Raw genomic sequence first — 15,041 nt, 5'->3', positions numbered from 1 at the left:
AATGGAACTAAGTACATCCCTACTACCTATAACTACACATGAAACTCCATGGGGCTTACTCTTCTGGATACCCAGCCTAACTCCTCCTCGCCTCACCTCACCCCACATCACCTCACCTCACCTCAGACATCTTCATACATGCCCCTATGGACCTGTGGGACGATCGCCCCAAGACGTATGCCTACAGGTAGACTCCTTGGGTCATGGTTATTCCTAAGCTCCCACTACTGACTAGTGACAGATTCTTGTTCAGAATTAGCTGTGTCAATCTATTGCCACACCAGCAATGCCCAGGGCTCCTACATCCCACGAGGAGAGTTTTCTAAAGTTGGCATCTGCTCATCTATCTCCCCCTTCTTAGCACCCCACCGTGCCTCCCCACTGCCCTCTGGATGAAGTCTATCTCCTTTGGGCAGCTTCCATGGCCTTAGGCCTGGCTCTTGCCCCTCTCCTCTTTTTCTAGGTTCTGTCTCACCGTGACTTTGAAGATGGTCTTTGGTCCCACGTACCCCACTGTCTACACATAGATGCCCAAATGTGGCTATCTTTCCAAACCTCCTTGAAAAATCTCTTCTCTGGAACCTCAGCTGACACACACAACCTCTGGATGCCACAGTCTCTATGCCTCCCTGCTGAGAACTCAGTCCTAGAACTTTGGAGCACTTCCATGTGGGGCTGTCATGAACACTGTAAGGTATTTAACAGTGTGCCCTGACACCTGCTCCCTACCTACCAGAAGTCAGTAGCATTGACACCTTCAGGTAGCAACAGCAAAAATGACTTCAGGTATTTTTGTGTTAGGGGTGGGCAATTATTGGGCAAAGACCCAAGGGTGAGACTCAGAGACCAGGGTTCCCAAATATGCACGATGCCATAGGTGGGAAAAGTCTTTTCTCTTTCCTTTTCTACAGGGCCACCTAAACCATCACCCCTTCTGCTCTTGTCACTGAGGAAAGGGAAACTGAGATGTCCAGGAGACCTCCTGAGTGGCCTTGGTCAAGCCACTTCACCTCTGTGCCTTGGTATCCCATCCCGTTATGCTAAGTGAACAAAACAGCCTGCACACATCTGTAAGTGTCAACTAAATCAACAAATGAAGGTCATGTGCTTTTCACAGACTCGTCACGGTGAGGGCTACACAGGAGCCCGGGGTATCTCTCATGAAGAAGCCGTCCGGATGGAGAGCTTGACCATGCGGTATTTACAGTGACCTGTCTGGGGGCTTTGGCATGTCACTGCTTCAAAGACATCGACATCTTCCAGGAGGCCAGTGCCTGCATGATCCAGGAGCGCCGCTGGTGGGACGTGGGTAGGTTCTCACAGCTGGAGTTCCAGCGGTGCGAACTGGATGGGTCACACACCCATGAATCTCCATGTGGCAGTGGCCAAGAATTTCGCCAGCAGCTAGCCATGATGTGGTCCTGGGCCTGGGCTGCATAGATGCATACTGACGCTTCTGGGTCATGTCTCAAGAGCTCCAGAGCTGGGTTTGGAGGACGAGAAAAGCCACTTGTTTAGATAAGGTTCACCCCTCCTTCCTACCTCCTAGCCTTGGCTTAGACACCCCTCAAGGAAGCATCTTTCCAGTCATCCAGATTGTTGCAATCTTTCAAAGCTTGTATGAGAAGTCTGCCTCCCTTAGGAACCCTCCCAAGAGTTCTCCATCCTACTTCCAGGCTCCTTATCAGTGCTCTCAGGTGCAAGCTGGGCCTCCTTAAGCATTTAAACTATCCACCCTGCACTAAATGGTTTTGGGTCTTGCTTCTGAGCCTTGTTTGCCTAATGAAGTCACAAGCTCCCCAGGATGCTGTGCGTTCTGCCTCTGGGTAACCCCACAGTAGTTACTAACATGGCACTCACTACAGATAATGCTTTAGCACAGCAGAATGAACTGAAGACTCTTGCCCTGACCCACGCCATTCTCTTTCCCTGTTATACATTGTGGTTCTGCTCATGTCCCCATTCCCTCAGCAATCTCACCAACTCCGGGTGTGACTTACTGGCTTTCACTTCATTCAGCCACTGTTCAGTCATAATGTTCTTCATGCAGGGGACCAGGGACCCTGGATAATCCAAAAGGTGAAGGCGTCTAGCTTGATACCTGCTCCTCCTTTTCCTGGATCAGATGATCTCAGAATCTGTCTGCCCTCTTCCAGCCCCTTAGAGGGCATTAAAGGAGAGCTTCGTTATGACGTGAGGGCAGATTCCCAACAAGAGTCCCAGGGAAGTGTTGGTCCCGTGGGCAGGATTGAACCAGGATGGCACAGGATCCGGGATGTGGCCAATTGACAGTGCTATCCTAGGCTGGGCCTTAGCTTCCTTGTCTGTGACATGAAAAATTTCCCGGATTCCCCAGGGAATCTGAGCCCGTAGCCTCATACACCTGTCAGCCACCGCTGCAAGGGACCTCTGAGGTGTCCTTGTGCCACATACCTGGCTCCCATGATGCCTGGTCCTGGTTATAACCCACCCTTCCCACATTTATGTGTTTTCCTGGGAAGTTCCTGATTGTCCTGTATGTTAACTTCAGAAAGTGACTCTCTATGAAGTCCTTCCTGACCCTGACCCTGACCCAGGCTGAGCCTTGATGGGGAGGCTCAGCCAATCACATTTGGCTAGGGCGTGGCCACTTAGGGCGACAGAAGAAGGACCTGGGCATCCAGGTGCCCACCCCTTGTTTTGTATTCATTCGGCTGCGCATGACTCTCACTGAATCCTGATTGTGTGAGTTTCTCATTCTCTCAATTATTAAAATTATATTCCTTGTTTTTGAGCTGGTCTGGTTAATTCTGACTACCGGTCGACCACACCCTTCAGAGCCTGGTGCCTACCTAGAGTCTCAGAGTCTCAGTGAGCTTCCTGTCTATATATATACACTGGATCTGTAGACACTGGGCCTGTATACACCGGGCCTGTATACACCGGGCCTGTATATACCGGGTCTGTATACTCTGGACCTGTATACACCAGGTCTGTAGATACTGGGTCTGTATACCCTGGGCCTGTATACCCTGGGTCTGTATACACTGGGTCTATATACCCCGGGCTTGTATACACCTCTGTATACACCAGGTCTATATACCCTGGGCCTGTATACACCTCTGTATACACTGGGTCTGTATACCCTGGGCCTGTATACACCGGGTCTGTATATACTGGGTATATATACCATGGGCCTGTATACACTGAGCCCATATACATTGGGTCTGTATACACTAGGTTTGTATACAATGGTTTTACTTTACTTGTGATTTACAAATCGTATATTTATGTGTTTGTGTGAACTCGGGGTCTTATACATGCCAAGCATGTGTTCTACCACTAAGCTACATCTCCAGGCCCTGATATATGTATGAATCTTTATCTCCCACCAGACTATAAATTTCTTAATCTGATATCCATTTGGGGGGTGGAGTGGTAGGGTAAGTTGGAGCAAGATTGAAAGAAATCAGCATGTGAGGAGCTGCCTCTGTGTAGCCCCTTAGTTCAGATGTGTGCCAAATGTCCTAGGCCTTGCTCCTGTGCCCCAGCATTGGTTATGTTGGCAGTCCCCTCATCCCACCCCCGTGTCTTACCCCAGCCCCCATCTCACTCCCACCCACCCCAGCAGCTCAGTTTCTCTAACCTCATCATCACGCCTGACAAAGAACAGGGAGTCATTCTCTAAATAAACCACTGACAGGACGGGAGGCGCATGGATGGATGAGGGGATGCACGAGTGGGTAGATGGATTGGTTAGTGGATGGATGGGCAGGTGAGTAGATGGATGGGTAGGTGGGTGGATTGGTGAGTGAATAGCTAGAAAGATGGATGGGTAGATGATGGACAGATGAGTGTGCATGGGTCGATAAAAGGATAAGAAAATGGAATATATTACATATATGGTGGGTGGGTAGATAGGTAGATGGATTGGAGGATGAATGGATGAATGGTGGATAAGTGGATGGATTCGTGAATGGATGTAGGGATGGATGTAGGGATGGATGATGGATGTAGGGATGGATGGATGGATGGATGTAGGGATGGATGGATGTAGGGATGGATGGATGGATGGATGTAGGGATGGATGGATGTAGGGATGGATGGATGGATGTAGGGATGGATGGATGGATGTAGGGATGGATGGACGGATGTAGGGATGGATGGATGGATGGATGGATGTAGGGATGGATGGACGGATGTAGGGATGGATGGATGGATGTAGGGATGGATGGATGGATGTAGGGATGGATGGATGGATGTAGGGATGGATGGATGTAGGGATGGATGGACGGATGTAGGGATGGATGGATGGATGTAGGGATGAATGAATGGATGTACGGATGGATGGATAGATGTAGGGATGGATGGATGGATGGATGGATAGATGGATGGATGGATGGATGGATGGATGGATGGTAGGTATATGGGTGGATGGGGTATGAGAAAGAGCAAATGAATTTAAAACATACACTAAAATAAATGTCATTTTATAGAGGTCATCACCTCCAGGCCTCTCTGCAGTAAGGTCTCCTGACCCTGGTGTAGGGACTATGATTATCTGGGCAGAGGAGAATAGGAATCTAATACAGTAAGTGTAGTGTGATGTGGTGGGAGAGGCAGCCAACGTTAGAAGGGTTTTATGAAGAATCCTGAGCAAAGAGACTCTGTAATCAATCTTTCCCCCAGAGATTGGGATTCTGGGAAATTCAGACTGGAACTCAGGCAGAGGTTTGGCGGGGGACTTATTATCCCAGAAAAGGTTACCTATGAAGATGACAGAGGACTTCCGGAGGGAGGCCCGTGAATTCTTGGCAAACTCCAGGCTCTGGCTGAGGAAGGTGAAGACACTGTCTCGGTGAGAGTTCACCTGGAATGAAGAGAAACCCCTCAAGTGCTGGGTCCACTACCTCATATCTAGGGGCAGCTATTCTCCCCATCAGCACTTCCCTGACCCCGGCTCCCAAACATCCCTACTGCCCAGCTCTTTGCCGAGAGGCCCCCAGGGGCCAGACTTTGTCTTCTTTTATCTGACTGAAATCACCACTTCTAATGGCGTGCCAGCCCAGGTCTCCTATCAGTCCATCTCCCGGGTGTAATGGAGGAAAGGTTCCACACTGCAGATCCCACGGGAGATGACATGGGGCATGGCATGCAAAGGGAAACTGGGCTGGCCAGGATGAAAGACTGGGGCTACAGAGCAACGGGGAATTAGCTAGAGGACTGAGCAGTCCTCAAAGCCAGGCACAAACAAGGCATCCTCCTGTGCTGGGAAGTGCAAGCCTTCACTCACGACTGGTAGTGACAAAGCCATGCTCTGTGCAAGAGGCCATCAGCATGGCTCAGGTGCAGAGACCTGGGAGCGGTTGTTCAGGTAAGAGGCTACTGAGAGAGAAGACTCATGTCTGATAACAACTTCCTCAGGCTGAGGCCAAGGTCTGAACTCCCAGGTCTGGCAGGCAAAGCCTCCACAATCTTACTGAGTTTGACAGCTTCCCGTCGCTGCCTCCACTGCTATACTTGCAGGGCTATGCAGCAAGGACATGGACCAGCCAGAGCCACCTCTGTGCCCTGTATGGGGATTGCCCCTAATTACGGTATCCTCCCTTCTACCTGATGAATTGCTTTGCATCCTTCAAGCCTCAATTCAGATGCTACCTCCCACTGAAATCTTTCATGACCCCAGGGGATGCTCATCTATCATTTTTGTTTGGCTTGGTTTGTCTTTCAAGACAGGATTTCTCTGTGTGTATAGCCTTGGCTGTCTTGGAACTCTCTCTGTAGACCAGGCTGGCCCCAAGCTCATAGAGATCCAACTGCCTCTGCTTCCCAGGTGCTGGGATTAAAGGCATGAGCCACCACCACCTGGCTGTCCACCATTCTTAATGCTTCTGCAGCATCCCACACATCCTCGGTCATGGTACCCAGAACGGTAGCTTTTAGTTGTACACCCTTTCCCCCATTGCATACGGAACTCTTCCAAGATGAGGGAACTTATCACTCCGTTCAGAGTCCTCAGAACCCTAGACAGGACTTGTATTAGAGCTGGTGACCAGAAACAACTAAAAGAGCAGTTCCCAACCTATGGGTCCCAACCCCTTTCACCTAAGGCCATTGGAAAACACAGATATTTACATTATGATTCATAACAGTAGCAAAATTACAATTATGAAGTAGCAACAAAAATAACTTTATAGTTGTGGGGGTCGCCACCCCATGAGGAACCGTATTAAAGCGTCACAGCCTTAGGGAGGTTGAGAAGCACTGTGCTAGATGAGAAAATGAATGAGCTACAGTTGATTCGGTCATTGATCAGCAGTAAGTCACTGGTTTCTTCGTCAAGCTACTACAGCGTAGCTTTAGCTTCTTGTACTCATTTTTTGAGACAGGGTTTCATGTAGCCTGCCCTGGCTTCCTGCATGCACCACCACACACACACCACCAAGCTGGGGTTATGGGGTGTGCTAAAGCTCTAGCCTAGGGTCTCAGGCATGCTTGGCAGGTACTCTACTGAGCCGCAGTACTCAGCCCAAGAACTTTTTTTTTTTTGTGGTTTTTCTCTGTGGTTTTGGAGCCTGTCCTGGAACTAGCTCTTGTAGACCAGGCTGGTCTCGAACTCACAGAGATCCGCCTGCCTCTGCCTCCTGAGTGCTGGGATTAAAGGCGTGCGCCACCACCGCCCGGCTCTTCTTTTTTTTTAAGAACTTTTTTTAAGAAGATGTATTTACTTAGTATGTATAGTGTTCTGCCTGCATGTACGCCTGCAGGCCAGAAGGGGACACCACATCTTATAGTGATATTTCATTTGTATTTTAATAAATAAAGCTTGCTTGAAGATCAGGGAATAAAATAGTCGTCCTGGTCAACCTTACAGACCAGGCAGTGGTAACACACACCTTTAATCCCAGTAGACACACTAGCTTGCCACAGAAACCGGGCAGTGGTGGTGCACGCCTTTAATCCCAGCACTAGAGAAGACTATAAAACAGGAGGAGACAGGTTTCATACAGTGTCTCATTCTGAGGATTCCTGGAGGCAGGATTGCCATTTCAGACCGAGGTAAAGATAAGAGTCTGTGGCTGGCTGTTTTGCTTTTCTGACCTTCAGGTTGAACCCCAATTTCTGTCTCTGGGTTTTTATTAATTGTGCTACAAGATCTCATTACAGATGGTTGTGAGCCACCATGTGGTTGCTGGGAATTGAACTCAGGAAGAACCTCTGGAAGAGCAGGTAGTGCTCTTAACCTCTGAGTCGTCTCTCCAGCCCCATTAGCTTAAGAATTTAACTTTCTTGTAAGCAAAGTTGTTAATGGGCAGAAAAGCAAAGTAGAGGGATCGACCATAGAGGTACAAACTGACAGACACAACCCCCAAAGGTCTACAGAACGGTGCTGAGCATAATGTATGTAGGTCTTTTGGGAGTTGTTGTTGTTGTTAGACAGAGTCTCACTCTATAGCACAAGATGGGCTCAAACTCATAGCAGTCCTCCTGTCTCAGCCTCTCAAGTACTAAGGTTATACCTAGCTTAATACAATGCTTTAGTGTGTGTGTGTGTGTGTGTGTGTGTGTGTGTGTGTGTGAGGTTGTTTGTGAAGGTAAATGTATGTGGTGTGTGTGTGTACAGGCATGCACGGGGATACTCCTGTCACTGGAAATACTGCCTGGGAAAATCTGTTGCAGGAAAGGGAGCCAAAAGGCCAGGCATGATGGTCCATGGACGAGGAGACCCAAGGACAACCTCTGCTGCTGCTGTTGTATGGGTGCTGTCCATTTAGAGTTTTTTTTTTGTTTGTTTGTTTTGTTTTTGTGGAGACAAAGTTTCTCATCGGCCTGGAGCTTACCAAGTAAGCTAGGCTGCTTTTCCAATGAGTCCCAGGGATCCTCCTGCCTCTGCCTCCCCAGTGCTGAGAGCACAACACGCACCACCATACCCAGATACTTTCTGTGTTTGTTGTTTTTTTACATGGACTCCTGCCCATGACAACAGGGAAGGGAGAGTGGGACTAGATGTCCCCAGAGGTTCCATGACCCACAGTGACACCTTCACAGCATGTCTGTGGCTTACTTAGCTATTCACAGAGATCGCTGAGAAAGGTCAAGAAAGCATGAGTCAGTGACCAAAACTGTTATTCCTCTGCACAGAGCACCTCCAAGTCCTCTGAAGCCACTGTCAATCTGCAGGGTTGTGGTGAGCATTCAGCATTTGCAACACTCCAGAACACCTGCCCCCAGCATCCCCACCCTGTGGACCATCACTAGAAACACTGCCTGGGAAATTCTATTGCAGAAAAGGGAGCCTAAAATCCAGGCACGGTGGCACACACCTTTAACCTCATCACTCAGGAGGGTGAGACAGAGAGTCACTGTGAATTCAAGGCCAGCCTGGGCTACATAGTGAGTTCCAGACCAGGTTGAGGTGCATAGTAAGACCATGTCTCAAAAAGTTTAAAAAAGGAAAAGAAAAGGCAGACCATCTAGGCAGAAGGTACAATATAGACACAATATAGATAGGTTGGGGCTGTAACTCAGTGGTAGATCACTTGCCTAGCATGCATGAGATCACAGGCTCGGTCCCTACACACACACACACACACACACACACACACACACACACACAGTGGGGAGTGTACAGAGAGAGTGCAGGAAGGAAGATAGATAGATAGATAGATAGATAGATAGATAGATAGATAGATAACTATCCACTGGAGGTATCCAGTGATCCAGAGGAGGGGGACTCTAGACGGGGAGAAGTCAGAGACAGATATGGATGCTCAAGCACCAATAGCCTGGAGGCAGTGATGTGAACCACAAGTCAGAACATGAAACAGGAAGGGGGAAGGGATGACTCCTGGCCTCCAATACCCTTGTAAAGAGTCAGTAGCTTACAGGAAGCACTCACAAGATACTTGCAAATTTTTGCTACCGTCTGTAGATGGTTTTCCCAGGGCTTCTGGCTGTAAGCCCTTTTTGGCAACTCCCACTTCATGAAGCAAGAACAGCGGAACAGGGTCTTCACACATTTCTGCAGACCAATAGGAAGAAAATACCAGCAGTGTGGAATTCCAGGACAGCAGACCTCCAGGGGGGAAAGGCATGTAGAAACTGGCCTGGGGACTTCTGAGACAGCTCAATGGATAGAAGGGCTCACCACTCAAGCCCGGCAGTCTGAGTTCAATCCCCAGAAAGGTAGAAGGAGAGAACCAACTCCACAAAGTTGTTCTTTGACCTCCGTGTGCACACTGTGGCATGTGTGCCCATGCTCAGACATTACACGCACAAATTTTTAAAGGAATTTATTTTTTAATATTTATTTATTTATTAGATATACAATGTTCTGTCTGTGTGTATGCCTGCAGGCCAGAGGAGGGCACCAGACCTCATTACAGATGGTTGTGAGCCACCATGTGGTTGCTGGGAATTGAACTCAGGACCTTTGGAAGAGCAGGCAGTGCTCTTAACCTCTGAGCCATCTCTCCAGCCCCACACACAATTTTTTATAGTTGGATTTTGGAAAACCAAGTCCTGTTTGAAAGGTGCAAATGGAGGCATCGAGACTATAGCTCAGTGGTAGAGAGCCGGCCTGGCGTGTGAGAAGCCTAAGTAAGGCTTAACCCTCAGTATTGCAAATAAATAAATAAAACTTAGAGGAAGAAAAGAAGGGTACAAGTGAAGCTAGCTATTTGAGGAGGAATTCTGTCCAAGATGCCTCTAGAAATCACACCTGGCTGGACATAATTGACTGCTTTCCATGGACTGGCCCCAGTCCTGGCTTGGCTCTGTAAAGCAGGTGCCCCTTCAGGACCGGACACCTGTGCCTGCTCTCACCTGGACCACTTTGGCATTGCCTTCCTGCATGATGAGGAGCAAGGGCAGCAGCGTGCTGGTCAGCTGCTCCTCCAAGGCTTGGGTGCGGGGTATCCGGAGCTTCTGAACCACTTTTCCATACACGCTGATGCAGGAGACCTGCACCTCTTCTCTTGCCTGGGACAAACCGGAGGCTCAGAAGGACCTCTCTCCCAGGAGGAGGCTCCCCAGCCTTCCTGTCCCTCGTTTGAAGGACCTTCTTGGCACAGAGGCAGAGAAGAGCCCAGGCCACGTGGTGGGGCCAACATAGACCAACCAGTGGCAGTAAGTCCACCTTCTCTGGGAAAACTGATCACAAAAGAACTCCCTTTTGGAAAAGCCGCTGGGTCGAGGTGCCCCTTCCTCTAACCTGGGGCAGCTCTGCCCAGACCCCAGTGTGGTGGGGTAGAGGGGAGATTCTGCAACCCCAGGAAGTGACTGACCCTCCTCTTCCCATGCCCCTCCCCTCCCCACGCTCCTCCCCTCCCCACTCCTGAGGCCTTACATCAGTGAAGTGAGGCAGCAAGAGCTGCAGCATCTCCACATAGACTGAGCTGTCCATTAGCTTCTTGCCCTTCCCCTTGAAGATGCTCTTGAGGTCACAGACGGCCTCCACCACCAGCACCCCATCCATGTTCTTCAGGCATTTAACCATGGTGGGCAGCAGGGTCTGGACCTTGGCCGTCTGGGGGACAGAAGCATGGAGGAAGGGGTACTGCCTGGGCCAGCAGGAAGGAGATCCAGCCTCCCACTCACAGAAGACCTGGGCAGCCCAGCCTGGACCTTGTCACCTATTCTGAGCTCCCTCCCTGGCTGTTCTCTAAAGGCTTCTTTGGTCTCCTTAATTCCCACCCCCCTGCTGGGTGACTGAATCCGTCTGGCTTTTTCCCTCCTCTGGCCCCAGGTCACATAGGATGCCCCAGGTCACATAGGATACCCTACGTCACAAGTTAGCTTTTTGAGTCTGTGCCCTGCCCCTTCTACCAAGCTGTGTCAGGCAGTCCCTAGGAGAGAAAACGGGCACTTTTTACAATGCTAAGCTTATATCACCCTTCCAGACTTCCGTTTCTTGATCCACAACATAGGGATAATTAGTGCCATCCCTTTCTGTCCACACACTGCCTGTACGAAATCTGGATCAGGATATGTTGAAAAAGAATATAATACATAGAGATTGTGTTGGCAGGTCCATTTTACAGATGGGACCACCGAGGGCAGGCAAACATAAGCTCTAATTCCAGACTATGACAGCTGAGCCCTCCCTCCAGCCCAAGGCCTGGTAGGGCTGGGCTTCTCTCAACCTTCTACTCACCTTCTCAGACCTACGGGCCAGGATGACCAGGCCCCGGATGGACAGCACCTTCATGATGGGGTTGCGGTGGCTCAGGCCTTCCACCATCCGCCCCAGGGAGTACTCCTCGGGGATGCGACGCACCTGCTCCATGCGGAACAGCTGAGAGAGCAAACAGCACTGACTCCTGAGCCCAGGGGTACATGGCCCACGGTCTCCCTGGGACTCCCAGGATCTGCCTCCTGGAGCTGCGGGCTTGGAAAACTGATAGTAGCCGGTGCTTTTCACCTATCGTTCACCAGAAACTGGTGGGAATGCTGAAGCTGTCTCTCCTTGTGCCTCCGCATCGCCTGCCTCCTGCTCGCCTCCTTCGCTCTGTATTCACCCTGCAGCCCACACTCCTACATAGCCAGACATGTTTCACCATTCCTCAAATGACCAGGCCCGTTTGTCCCCTCTGGGCTGGCAGGATGCCCTGCCACTACGATAGCTATTTGCATGCTCACACTCACACCTGGCATAGCTCCTTCCAAAACTCAGCCCCAGGTTGAACACATTTCCCCGAGTCCCAGGAACTCTGGGCATCCTCCTGAGGCAGCAACTAGGAACCTCAGCGCTCCATCCGCCCGTCTGTCCCCCTGGACCTCTGTGACCTTCCTATTGGACAAAAACTCAGCCAACTCTTTTGGGGGCATCACTCCATCTAAGAATTGGGGTAGAATGTGTGTTTACTCCAGGGATCAAGTCCTCCCCTTCTGAGGACAGCTCCTCTGCCATTGCAGGGTTAGCACCATCAGTGAAACCCATCCTCTTCTCCCTGTCCGGTTTCACACCCTCCCTCCCTTCGGCGGCCAACAGGCACTGGGTCTTACCAGCCCATCCTCACAAACAACACTCTATCATCCTGGCTGCCACCGTGGAGAGCCATGTCTACAAGATGGGGAGAACTGGGAGGAGGAGCTGGTGCAGCGGGAGGATCACCAGTTAACCAGAGGAGATGGAAGGGAGGAAGGACCACACCACTGCTGCCTTCTGCCTGTCCATGCAAGCTACTCAGGCCGGATGTGTACCAGGCTGTGGGCAGAGCCTGAGACACAGAGGATAACGGCTCCTGTCTCTTTTACTTGCAAACTCCCTTTGCAAAAGATAAAGATTCGGGGCTGGAGAGATGGCTCAGTGGTTAAGAGCATTGCCTGCTCTTCCAAAGGTCCTGAGTTTAATTCCCGGCAACCACATGGTGGCTCACAACCACCTATAATGAGATCTGGTGCCCTCTTCTGGTGTGCGGGCATACACACATACAGAATATTGTATACATAATAAATAAATATTTTTTTTAAAAAAAGATAAAGATTCTTCATTTATAGATCAGAGGGCCAGCGAGATAGCTCAGCAGGTAGAAGTGCTTGCTGCCAACTCTGATGACCTGAGTTCAATTCCCACACGGTGAAAGGACAGCGGAACTGACTACCACAAGCTGTCTTCTAACCTCCACCTGCCAAGACATGCATGTGTTCATATATATAGATACACACACATAAATAAATAACTATAAGAGTAGATGTGGTATAAATGTCTACCGAAAATAATTAATGTGGACACTTGAACCATTCACTTTTATAAATCATCATTTCTGATCTTGATATTGGCTACAGATTTGGAACACTAGTGCTGCCGTATAAACATGGCCCCTGCTCTGATCTCACAGTCTCGAGAGGCAGAAATGTTTTAAGAAATGTGTCAAGAAGAATGCCCTTTTTGCAAACCGTACTCACCCGTTGAGGTCGAGCTTAAATGTCACCTCCTCCAGGAAGCCTTTCTGTCCTTCCCACTAGCTAGGCAGGCGGTAAGCCAGCCCCACCCTACAGACTCTGGTGAAACCCTGGAGTCCTCTGAATGATAACTGTCAGACGAGGGAGCAGGGACCAAAGCAGGTCCTCTAATGTCACTCACAGACAGAAGTTGAACAAAATGGGGTGTTCTCAGCCTCTTTGGGGGACACCCGATGATTACAGCCTGGATAAGCTTGAAGATGCCATAAAATCGCTGAGCACAAAAGCTCCCTGGCTTAGAGGAGATGCTGCAAACAGGTCCGTTTGCAGTTAGAAGACAGGAGGTCCGTGTGTTGGGAGGACCAGAGGGCTTGTGTGTAACAGGGGTGGGGCGTGTGCATCTGATGGGGCAGGTGGAAAGGTCCTGGAGTTACATAGTTACAATCACACAGCCGTAGGAAGGAACTGGCACCATTGAGCGCTTCAAATGACCTTGTGCCTTGAGTGGTGTGGAGGTTTTACAGTAAACTAAGGAAGAGAGAGGCATGGAGGAGTTAGAGCCAAAGGTGAAGATTTGAATCCTGGGTCTAGCTGCCATTTGGGCCTTGGGAAAGAGACTGGACCTCAACTGCCTTCTCTGAGGTGGCCATAAACTAGTATCTAAGTTATGGAATTTGAGGGAAAATGAAATGAGCCAATTAGCATAAATTGAGAGCAGGCTGGGAGGACAGTAAGCGCCCAGTAAACGTCAGTCAGCTCCGAATGCATCGCCCTTCTGCGGCTGGCCTTCCCAACTCCTGACTTGCCTCCTGGTCCTGCCTGGCACTTCCTGCCACGCTCGCTCTAATTATGTCACCTCCTTCAGGAAGCTCTCCCTGAGGCCCTCTCTCCAATCTCCAGCTCTCTCATGACCGCCCAGTACGGCACCCCACACTATAACCGGGATGTTCTCTGTCTTCCCTGCCACACTGAGAACTCCTCAAGGCCAGGGTGGCGTCAAGGTCACATTTGTGTCTCTGGTTCCTGATACACCGTGGTGCCAAGCAAAGATTAACAGGTGCCTGAGGTTTTTGGAAAGTCTGGAAGAGTGGGGTATAGGGGTGCAGAGGGGGAGACACAAGAGAGAGACCTGTGGGGCCTTCCTATTGAAGAGACACGAGGATCTGGGAAGGCTTTGGAAACTGGAAAGTGTCGTTCCCCAGAAGGCCCCGAATGACTGTCCCCAGGTTCCCAGGGCCCCAGGGAGGTACCTCCACAAAGAAGGCGGTGGCCGTGACCTTGTGCTTCTCGTCACCTCTTTCCAAGAGCGGGATGAGCAGGTAGAGGATGCGACACAATTCCTGGCAGGAGTAATGCACCATGGCCCTAGGGAGGGCAGACCCTCAGGCTCCCAGTCACACAAGGCCCGCTGACGGAGGTCTAACAGGGACGCTACCAACCCTGGCCAGTCAGTGTCACCTGGGTGACATCTCGGAGTCAGTGGTACCTATCTGCTTTTTTACACAGCTGGGGAAATGAAGCACAGGGTGGGAAGGCGATTTGGCAGAGGGCACAGGGCAAATCAGTGAGCTGGGCAAGCCGAAGCCCTCCCACGACTGTGCAGGAGGCCAGGGCAGAAGGAAGGAGATGTGAGATTTCACTCACTGAGGCCAGCAGCAGCCAGCCTCCCACTTTGTCATTCCATGGGGTCTCCACACCACCCTTCCAGACAGGTGGCCTTGAATATCCCCAGTCACAGAGGGAACCGAGGCTCTGAATGGGGCTGGCTCAGCTCTCAGAGCTGGAGTATGGCAGAGTTGTGGTCCCGACCACAAGTTCCTGCTCCAACTGCTTCACGCATCCCACCAAGCCAGCAGGTGATCAAAGTTCCCCTACCCACACAGCCAGCATCAGCACCGCATGGAAACTGCCTGAAGACACACTCTCAGGACCCTAGCCCACACCCACTGAGAACTCAGGGCAGAGTGCTGCCAGCCAAGGTGACTGTGGGTCACTGAATCTAAGAGAATAACTTATTGAAGAATTGAAGGGAGGGAGTCTGGGTTCAAATCCTGACTCCAGTATGTGCTGTGTGATTTGGGGCAGGCACTTAATCTCTGGGCCTCAGTTTCCTCATGTTTAACCCTAGGCTCGTCACAGCACTGTTTCTTTGGTGC

The 15,041-nt window shown here is 50.4% G+C and overlaps 1 protein-coding gene across 1 annotated transcript in view; it reads right to left on the bottom strand.

Moving 5' to 3' along the window:
- Positions 1 to 1,232: 1,232 nt before the first annotated feature.
- Positions 1,233 to 15,041, bottom strand: part of Mroh7 (maestro heat like repeat family member 7) — a 45,298-nt gene continuing 31,489 nt past the window's right edge. Inside the window, exons 15-22 of the mRNA XM_041653025.1 lie at positions 14,136 to 14,250; positions 11,135 to 11,275; positions 10,328 to 10,507; positions 9,805 to 9,960; positions 8,879 to 9,001; positions 4,747 to 4,849; positions 2,001 to 2,063; positions 1,233 to 1,483 (exon numbers count right to left, since the gene is read on the bottom strand). Of these exons, the coding sequence (XP_041508959.1) occupies positions 1,233 to 1,483; positions 2,001 to 2,063; positions 4,747 to 4,849; positions 8,879 to 9,001; positions 9,805 to 9,960; positions 10,328 to 10,507; positions 11,135 to 11,275; positions 14,136 to 14,250 (1,132 nt within the window). The remainder of the gene's footprint in view (positions 1,484 to 2,000; positions 2,064 to 4,746; positions 4,850 to 8,878; positions 9,002 to 9,804; positions 9,961 to 10,327; positions 10,508 to 11,134; positions 11,276 to 14,135; positions 14,251 to 15,041) is intronic.

Source organism: Microtus oregoni, unplaced genomic scaffold, assembly GCF_018167655.1.
Source record: "Microtus oregoni isolate MIOR12 unplaced genomic scaffold, Mior012 000005F_ref0000423, whole genome shotgun sequence".
Classification (NCBI taxonomy): domain Eukaryota; kingdom Metazoa; phylum Chordata; class Mammalia; order Rodentia; family Cricetidae; genus Microtus; species Microtus oregoni.
The sequence above is the reverse complement of the archived record's forward strand: the minus strand, read 5'-3'. Positions and strand labels throughout refer to the sequence as shown.